A 10751-nucleotide genomic window follows, 5' to 3' on the forward strand; every position below is an offset into this window, starting at 1 on the left:
ATTTCACATTTCAATCGTCAACTTCTCAGGAATAAATTGAGCTTTACACCATCCTCCATACATATTTTGCTTATTTCTAACTAGTGCAACAAGTTTTGGGTGAGTTGTTGTTGCAGGAACACGTGATAGAAAATTGAGCCAAAACGGGAAAAATACCAGGCCGGCCGGGCCGACCGACATATCACTTGTGGAATTTCATCACTAAACTTTGCCAAAGTGATCCTGAGCACAAATCCAAGACAATCCAATTTGGCTTCATCCAAAATTCACAAACAAAGACCGAAAGGCTTGAGCAATGGAAGGTTGGGTCCACATTCAGTGTCCAAACTCAGTTTCAAGACCCAAACCGACTTGAGCAAGAATATGGAATCATTGATTGATGCATCAGTGAAACAGACGGCTGAGATGAGCCAAACCCAGGCTGCCCGGCCTAGGGGAGGCCGGACGGCCTATCAAACACATGTTTTGGACCCAGTCTTTTTCCACCAACCTCCAGAAGCCAATCCAAGCCGTCCACAAAAAGTCGGTGAACAAGTGGTGGGATCCCAAGGCCGGCCGACCTAGGGGAGGCCGACCGACCCCACTTTTCACCGTCTCGAGCTCAACTTCACATGGAAGTTACATCAACCACCCTACTTGCTTACACCACACGTGCTGGCCTCATACCGACCTTGGACCACTATAAATAGAGAGCAACACCCTCACTCTTAACACACACCAAAGAAGTTCTCTGTTCTCACTTTTGCTTTCTAGAGTAGGTTAGGTAGCCTAGGAGTTAGAGTCGAGTCTAGCTTGTCTCAGGATTCTGGAGTCATCGTCGGAAGTTGGGTGTAAGCTCTTGTATCCTTTTCCCAAATTATCTTGCTTGAGTGCGGAAGTAATACCTCTAGCTTAGGCTTTGTTGGCTATCTTGTTTATCGGGATCTTACCTTACATGTTTTCTTGCCCGGACTAGGGGGCTCAAGTCAGTTCCCTAGGATGAGGGGGATTTCTCTTGAACACATCAAGAGAAATCCTAATACCGAGTACGGACATGGTGTCTGAGCTTAGTGTTAGCTAGAAAGTGTGTTCCACCCCACAGTAACGCTGTGGTAGGTGGCTGGTGGTGATAGACCTGTCCGTCCTTTGTAGTCTACCCCGCTCAGGCTCTTTCATAGCAGTAGTTGCCGACTGCCATTGGACTCTCTTCTCACCCCAGTCTGAGTCCTTCCCTGAGGCCGCCGAAGTAAGCTCTAGGTTCCCAATAACTAGTTAGAAGCAAGGTTTAGTCTAGTGAGGCTAGCTCGGTAGTTTAGAAGTGTTTTAGGCATCCTTCTCGCTCGTTGTCCTCCCAGCTGCTTACCTCTCTAAGCATTTGAGTCTCCTGTGTCAGACGGTCATCATTTGGCCATTATCTTATCTATCTTATCAGGCTTACCCTCACTAAGTTAGTTGGTTGACATAATTAGTAAAGTTTGTCAATTGATTCTTCGATACTCTTTACCATAGTGCTTCCTTGAGAAAATTTACGATACCCTAGAATACTCCAAGGTGAAGTGCTATAGCGGTGATTCTGTGCGCTTGCAGAATATCTATTCTACTAGGCATAAGAAACACCAACACTAGGTCAACCAACAATTCTAGGATGCCATCTATTATCGGGACTTGGCTATGGTTGTGGAGATCAGTAGATGAATAACAAGGGAGGTTGGAAGAGAGATTTAGGGTTTAGGAGTAAAAAGGTAAATATGTAATGTTTGGTTCCAGGATGGGTCTCAATCGGCTATGACCTTTCATATATAGGGTGGGAAGGTCTTGAACCAATATGAGTCAAAACTGTTACAAATCCTAGGTGAAAATACCACTCCTAACTTGAATTGGGTTGTCTAACCGTCCTTGAAAACCTAGATGTAGGTCTTCCTAGAGCCATAACTTCCTCATCCAAACTCCAAATTAGACATTTTCTACATATGCATTTCGATCGTATCGATGCGATCTATGCAATGGTGTAGCCCAATTAACAATGTTACTCCCTCCGTCCAAAAAAGAATGTAAATCTCATTTCCCGAGAAGTCAAATAAATTTCAAGTTTGATCAAATTTATACAAAATAATATTAATATTTGTGTTATAACATAAGTATCTTTAGATTAATCATGTAATATATTTCTATACTACATCTATCCAGAGATACAAATGTTAGTAATTTTTAAATAAATTTAGTCAAAATTGAAATTGTTTGACTCCTCGGGAAATGAGATTTACATTCTTTTTAAGATGGAGGGAGTACTAAAACCAGTTTTACCAAATGGTCCAGCAAACCTGATTTGTGCAAAATTTGGTTGTCAACAAGTATCCACCTAAACTACTTGAAAGAACAGAGTGGCCTTCTAATAAACGACAATAGTAGCAAAAGAGATTGGCACAATTAGCATCATCCTTTTTTTCTCAAGCTTGGGAGCTAATGGTTGTTAGGCTACAACTTGGGACCATGAAACCCTCTATCCATGGCTTGTCAGGGACATAGTAAATTAGGCAAAAAAGAACGTATCACATAAAGGTCTAGTATCAATCCATACAAGTCTCAGGTTGAGCATGTCATCAGATTGGATGTATTGTATAGTGACGAAGTCCCGTCTCCATATAATAAATCTGATTCAATCCTCACACCTACCATATCCTTGTCAGAGCAAGACATTTAGTTATTGAAATTGTCGCAGAAAATGGCCTAGGTATAAAGAACCATCACAGAGGAGACCTAAGAACCATGGAAAATGACAGTATTTGTAGTAGTGTATGGCTTTTTTTCCTTTCTATGAGATGTTGGACTTGGGACATAATGCACTATGATAAAACATTTCTATCTCACTTGGCCAAGTTAGCTTGCTTAATCTTACTTTGACCCATCCACTCATACTTTTAGAATTAGAGTCAATCATTGTGTTGTACCTATTCATACCATATATTTTCTCATGGATATGTATTCATTTCACTTTGTTAATATGTTAAAATGGTTTCATTATATATATTTTTCACTTATAGTACTTTAATTTATAAAAAGAATTGCTTTCTCGCATAGTGCCAAAAATAGTGGAGAAAAGAAGACTACATTAAAGGCATGCAAATACGACAAGCCCTTGAAAGAACACACCACGTTCCTATGGGAGAGCCGCTGGTTCCAATATAGAACCAGCTTGCTAAAGCTACTTTCTCGCATAGTGCCAAAAGGAAAAATTAATGTGTACAACAAATAGGCATAGTAGGCACTATGTTAATGTACTATTTAGTTCGGTCGCTCCTCGGAGCCTCACCAGATCTATCTCAACCCCGATCTCGCCATTACCTCACCCTCGCCTCTTACTCCTCTAGATCCATGGCTTTCTTGGGAACTTGGATTTCAAGGGAGATGGGGCAGCAGAAGGAGAAAGTCCCACTGTGTGAGAATCCTTTCCATATGGTAAACCCCTTCTCATCCCATTTGTATGTCTCTCCATGGACAACTGTGTCCGCACTAGTTTTCCCTTTAGGATTGAGAAATTCTCATGGAGGATTAGGTGTGTGTGGAGCTAGCAAGAGGGGTAGGGAGGTGATTGTGATGGAGTTCTTATTTAGCAAGATTCTTACCCCAAGCGATGTTGGTAAGCTGAATCGTCTACTGATACCAAGGAAATTTGCGGAGAAGTACTTCCCCCAAATCTCCAAGACCAAGAGTGATAGGAATGACCCTATCCTCACCTTTGAGGACTCCTCCACAGGATTGATCTGGCACTTCCGCTTTAGTCTATGGCGCAGTAGCACCACCTATGTCCTAACCAAGGGTTGGCCTACCTTTATCAAGGAGAAGAAGCTCAACAATGGTGACATTGTGTCCTTTTACCGCAGCGTTAGTAAGTCTACAGGCTCGAACCGCTTCTTCCTTCATATCAAGCCCCATGTCGATATCTACTCTATGCCACATCACAACACAGTTCCGATGTTCACTCCATCTGGCTTTTTGATTGATGAACGGGATCGTGAAGGACTTGGCTTTGGTAGTGGCTACAGATTTGAGCCAACATGGAAGCCTCTATCCTTTGGATCTGGAGGGTTGAAACCGTCAATGACTTTGATGCCTCAGCCAAATATGTCTCCAATGTCATTTGGCAATAACATGGGAAAGTCTAGAAAGCGTTTGCGGCTGTTTGGGGTCAACATCGATATCCTTCCTTGTGCTAAAGGTGATGACTTCTGCAACAAGTGGTCCAACAGTGTTGCTTGAACCCTCCTGCACTTCAGTTCAATAAACTATGCTGCACATCGTGGCATTGCTATTTCTTTATTAAGTACTATATTGTAAACCAAAGTTGCTAGTGACTTTAATTATCTTTTTGTTGTTGAGCTTGTGATGTACTCAAACTTATGTTGTGATGTCTTTTCATCTATGTTAATCCTATGTATGAAGCTTTACATTCACAAGTTCAATTGATCTAGATGAAATCTTTATGGCAACATATATCAAGTAAAATCCTAAATCATTGCATTGGTTGAGTGGTAGGTTCCCCTTCAATTTAGAAGCTCTTCATGAGTTCATATTGTTGCATTACAGTAATAACATAAATGTTCATTTGCATGTTAATTAATAATACAATATATGTTTCTAGTGTGCTATATTTTTTATTCTTCATATTTTTCTTCCAGCTTTAGAACGGCTTTTTATCCAACTTTGATCGATACATTTTGAGAAATCTAGTTAGTGGACCAGCAAAAATTGTTTTCTATATATGTCTATTAAATTCTTATATCTAATTTGAGAGAGTTCTTGTGGCCAGCTAGGAGCTATCCTGCTATTGAAATTTATCAACAAACATAAATATTAGCTTTGTGGAACATCATAGCCTAATTATACTTCAACAATCACAGTGAACATTTTAATAATTTTGTTGACAGAAGTGATAAACCTCTAGATATTTATTTAGTTATCAATTAGCACAGTGATCTTCATAGAAACTTCTCTATTTCCTATTCACACTTGTTAGAGAAGGGTTAGACTTGTGGCATGCTTGCCATGCAAATTATGCTAGCTGTGCATCATGTTGTGCCATGTCAAACCCAAAACATCACTTGTACTTTATTGGCAGTAAGTAGGGTTGATGAGACATGGAGATCCTATGGGTATTGGGGTCCTTAGAAATCTTCTGGACCCAATAAGTATACCCTAATTGCAATGTAGTTGCATGAAAGAAATAAGCAAGAAGATCACTTTTTGGATCTGTCTGCCTTGTCTAGACATTGATTTTCTTTATGTTCCTTATAAAATATATTTCATTTTTTTATTTCTTATCAAACAAGTGGTCTTTAACATATTCTAGCTATTCTTAACATGATATCCCTTCCTATTACTAAAAAGTTCATTATCCGAATCAATTAAAAATGATATCTTTTATATTAGAATGATTTGTTTTTATTTAATAGATAAAATAGTTGAGAGAAATAAGGCCATACACATGGTAGATGATGTAATTGAATGAATTTCCCAAACTTAGAAAGACTAATTCATGCATTACTTGCTAGATGACAAACCTTAAAAAGGATCTTAAGATGCCTATTCAATTTGAGTCGCTCTAGCAAAAGTTAAGCATGCAGATAATATCATTGTATCAGCCTTATTAGGACACACCTAATAACGAGATAAGGAATTCTAAGTGCCTCTAGTAGTGTAACACCCCAGAGGTAAAACACAACAATCCTCTAGAGAATTACCACACTGCAGCACAAGAACATAACAGAGTACGCAGAACCAACATAAATCATTCAGATAAATTAACAAAATTTCACTGGACGGAAATAAACATTTCACAAACTGAACCATGCGAGACAATTTGAAACAACGACAGAATCTCCACCTCCAAACATTTTATTATAAAACATTTGTTCAACATAAATTGATAAGAGTGTGCAAATGTGCTGCTACTCCCATCCCAAGCATGCAACGTCCAAGCTCAAGCACCTGTGAGGGGAAAACAAAGTGTGAGGTTTATGGAAAAATCTCAGCAAGCAAACTACTTTAACCAAGCTATTTAAGTCACAATTTGATTAAACATTGGATTAATAATTTCATATAGAATAAGCATCATACTGAGACAGTGTAACTTCAGGTAGAGATCTTCATAACGATGCTTCAATGCATATGCAAATTGTGCAATGCATTATGAATGCTTCAATGCACATGCTTATAGTGCAATGCAATGGATGACTTCACTTCTACCCACAAATCCCAAGGAAGGAAGTGAGGGTTGCAACCACATTGCTATATCTCAACGTGCGTTGCTGTACCGGTACTTACCGCACCAATTCGGCTATGGTTTCTTCATATGCATCTTCAATATGAGAGTGCAGAAGTATGATTGCAATGCATGAACTTCATATACCTTCAAAATTTATAACTCCAAGAGCAATGCCACAAGTGGATAAATATATAAATCCAAAAATAAAGCAATATTTAGATCTTATTTGGCTAGTGTGAGCTTCTGAAATTTAATGGAGTCAATTCAAATAACAAAGTTAAAGCGAGTAGATCACATTGCTACGTTTACTTGCCTTCACCGAAGATCAAGAACGTGAGCTAAGCACGGTTCGAAGGTGCACCACCTGTTCACAACCATAGCTCAGCACCAAAGAAAACATACTTCAAAAAAACATCGGGTAAAGCAATTCTACGCCTGAACCCAACGTCCTCACATCAAGATATGCTAATCTAGTGAAAACAGCAGCACTATTGTTTCTCTTTTTTAGAGTCTTTGATTCTGATGGTGAAAAATTCTAGTATTTTGGAACAAGAAATATAACTTCATAAACTACAACTTTGTAGTTATCAAAAAGTGTAGGAAAAATCATTATCATTGGGTAAAAATGAAGTGAACCTTAATCTGATATTCTGATAGATTCTGCAGAACAGTTCTATTGAGACAGTCATAACTGAATCTCTAAAAGTCGGATGGATATGATCTTTACCAATCTGGAAAGATTATAAAATTATCTACAACTATTTTAACTACGATAAAGTCCAAAAATGCCATTAAGATTCCCTAAACTTCAGGTTAACAGACACTGTCCAGAATTACGAGACTAAAAAACTGTCAGATTCCAACCTTAGTTTCTCCCTCATTTTAAATCCGATTCAGGTGTTCTCTACGGCTATGGAAATATCTCAAACTCTTCTCCAACTCATATAAAGGTTTGATATTTTTTTGAGATCATTAAGAGCACGAAAAACTACCACAAACAGAAACTGCACAGATTGATGACGTGCTGAGAAAAGCGACGAGGACAAAACCTTAAACCTAGTCCAAAGGCGACTAATACTGCTACTCACAAGAGCTAAAAACTTCTAAAACCAGGGGGAAACATATTCTACAACAAGGGCATGTCTCACCTAGGGGTTCCCCTTGCAAACAACAAGGGCGAAGGCGATGGCGACGACAATCACGGCGATTCCACTCCGTTTCACCTTCTTTCTTGCATCTAACCTCGCTGCACTACACCACACAAGGTGGCAGCACCATGAACAGCGCGGAAAAGCCATGGAGATGGGGAAAACGAAAAGAGGAGAGGAAACCCAACCGGTTTTTGGAGAGGAACGACGAGGATCGACGAAGACGTGCCGTAATTTTCCTTCTCTTCCTCTCCCTCTTCTCTCCTTTCTTTCCACGGCAAAAGGAAGTGGCGGCGCACCGAGGGGCGACGGCTTAGGGTTTGGAAGAGAGGGGGCTCGGTACTGTAGATAAGGTTACTGTAGCGCGGGCCTGTAGCGCGTCCCGGGTGTCCAGCAGATTAAAAAAACTATAACTTTTTGATCCAAACTCCAAACGCGACATGTAGATAGTCAAACGGAATATACTCAACGAGCTCTACGCAACCACAGTGTCCGTTTGTCCACTCGGGCAATGGATCCAAAAAGTTAATTTTATCTATCAATTTTACGCATTCCCATGTAGAAAGCGTACTTTGTTCTTTGTTCAATTTGGGTGTTACAAAGTAGCTTCATACTCAATAGCAGTTTCATACTCTCTTATAACATAAACACGCCCTTCACATGTAGATGATATATTGCAAGTTCTCTCTTCTCACTTTGAGTGGCCAGCTCTTTGCTACTAGAAGCAAGATTAGCACTAGACATAACCCATCACTTGAGTTAATGATTGCACCTCGATTTGTATTGGCTCCTTGTGTAAATTTGCTTCCACTTAGAGTACCCTTTGTATTGAATCAGATTCCTCTATTACTCTTCATGTCTTGCTGCAATTGATGCTCGGCTATGCTTGCTTTTTGTACAACTCAAAAGATTGCGGTACGGCTGAAATTCAACAATTCACTGGATATTGTGATGTAAAACATACATGAATTTTTTTATCTCTCTTCATATTCAAGTACATTAGTCATCAGTATTGACTTCTCCATCTCTTGTAACACTCATCAATAGAGAGATTTTCTTTCTTCAAATTCTGTAGCTTATCATGGCGATAATGTTTAGATACAAATCTTGGTATCATTTCTCCCTTCATTTGAGCCCATGTTCATGTAACACTTTGCCTAGATTCTTCTGCATGATTAAGCATTTCTTCCACTAAATTATAGAATAATCATCAAACTCAAGTGCAACCATTACCATATTATTCTATTTTGAGTAATTATGCAAGCAAAAAGAATTGTTAACCTTTAACTCCCAATTTAGACAAGCATCAGGATCAGATCCTCAATCAACTTTGACAATGGTTCAGGATGAGATCCTCATTGGGACAGTTATATGTCTTCTGATGGCCACAGAGACATCGGCCACCGTTTTTAGGTTGTTCCACCTCTTCTTCTTCGTACTCCTCTTCAAATTTAGAATGATAATTACTCCATGTCCAGTACCTCTTCCTCTACCATAACCATCTCCATTACCTCTATTTCCATGCACTGGACCAACACGTCTCCTAGCATGGGAAACATCCCATTCTCGGAGTTTTCGCTATTCTCTTCAAATCAGGCAACAACTTCTTCATCAATTTTATCTATTTCATCCTCATGAATGCTTCCATTTTTAGGAACATGAGTAAGATTTTGTAAGTGGGCCATAATTACTTGGAATTATTGTGACAACCTATCTTGTTTCTCCTCCATGCTTTGCTTCATCTCATTTAATTGTGCCATGGTGACACAATCCTCAATATCGGTATTCTTAACATCTTGATGTATGGTTAATGAGAATAAAATAGCAAGTATATGTGGAATGGAAATTATACGGATCTCACAATCTCACTTTCTGACAAGTCTAGAACTGCAAAAGGCCGGGGAACAACACCATCCAAGTGTATGAAGCTTAATAGAAGCAAGGAGAGGTCACTCCTCGGATAGAGGCACCCATCAAGGGCCCTCATCACCAGATGCAACATCATCACTCGAGCCTTGGTCAGTAGGCGGCGGGGAAGGATCATCCTTAGTATCAAATGACTCTAGTTGGCCAGCATCTGGCAAGCCAGCGATAGCAGCATCCAATCGCCCTCCTTGATTTGGGAATAGACCTCCTCTTTTTGCAAACCTGCCTAGAAGGTTAAAAAAGCGCAAGCATGGCAAACAATTTCAAATGGGTGATGTATCAGTTTTGCATTGAAACACAAATTATTCCTTGCTTTCCATGTAGCCCAACAAATTGCAACAAGCACATAAGCATGAACCTGGGCACTAGCAGGGATCCAAGCTCGGCACCAATTCCAAAACTAGTCTAAGGAATTAGGGGTATTATCAGCACCAATGTAGCTAGCAACAATGCTCCAATCCACTTTAGCAGTATGGCAAGTGAAAAACAGATGATTTGTGGATTCCATATCATCACAAAAGCTAGAGGAAGGATCCCCAACCCATTTCCTTCTCAACACATTATCCTTGGTCAGGATTGCCCCTTGTTCAATCAACCAAATGAAAATTTTGATTTTGTAAGGAAATTTGGCTTTCCAGATTCTAGAGTAAGATTCCCCATTGTCATCACTGGTTAATCGGTCATAGGTTGATTTAACAATGAAAACACCCCTTAGGGACCATTTCCAAGACACTTTATCTTGATTTTGGGTAAAGGGAAAATTCAGAGCATGCTGTTTCAGCATCTGCCAATGTTCCTACAAAACTGGGAGCCATCTTCTAAAGGAAATAAGACCATTTTTCCAGCAAACTCACTAACAGAAATCCGCTTGTGTTCACTCAACTCGAAGAGTATAGGGAATTTGGTACAAAGAGGTTGATCCTCCAGCTAGCAATCTAGCGAAAAGATAGCATTTTCCCCATCCTGTGCCTCCACTTTTTTCCCCACTAGATAGATGTGTTTAAACTTCAATAAATCTTTCCCCACAGGTGAGTCATCCAATCTGGGAGGAATAGTGCTGACCAGCCAATTTTTTATGTATTTGTTTGTAACCAGGGTCTGGCAAATTCCATCCTCAGTTTCTAGCATTCACCACCATTTGTACAAAAGGCTTATATCCATTTTCCTAATGTCTTTTATACCGAGGCCTCCTTTTTTTCTTACTTTTGCACAGCACACCCCATCTAACTAGATGATACTTCATTTTCACTCCACCTTGCCAGAAAAAGGTTCTTCTCTATTTTACAAGATCATCTACCACAGTTTTTGGGAGCAAGTACAAGGACATGTGGTAAATAAAAGAGCTGGATGGAGAAGAATTGATAAGGATAGTTCTTCCAACAATGGAGATTAACTCCCTTTCCAAATATCCAATTTTTTCCCATTTATCTCTTTTG

General features: G+C 39.6%; 1 protein-coding gene across 1 annotated transcript; it reads left to right on the top strand.

The window, feature by feature from the left end:
- The first annotated feature begins 3384 nt into the window (after positions 1-3384).
- On the top strand, positions 3385-4236 carry LOC120709824 (B3 domain-containing transcription factor NGA1-like). Its single transcript, XM_039995465.1, has one exon. It carries the CDS (start codon positions 3385-3387, stop codon positions 4234-4236), a length of 852 nt encoding a protein of 283 aa, XP_039851399.1.
- Positions 4237-10751: the final 6515 nt, after the last annotated feature.

Source organism: Panicum virgatum, chromosome 5K (genome assembly GCF_016808335.1).
Source record: "Panicum virgatum strain AP13 chromosome 5K, P.virgatum_v5, whole genome shotgun sequence".
NCBI classification, from domain to species: domain Eukaryota; kingdom Viridiplantae; phylum Streptophyta; class Magnoliopsida; order Poales; family Poaceae; genus Panicum; species Panicum virgatum.

Excerpts from the sequence above, each read along its gene's own strand:
- LOC120709824 (XM_039995465.1), top strand. The coding sequence starts at position 3,385 with ATGGGGCAGCAGAAGGAGAAAGTCCCACTGTGTGAGAATCCTTTCCAT.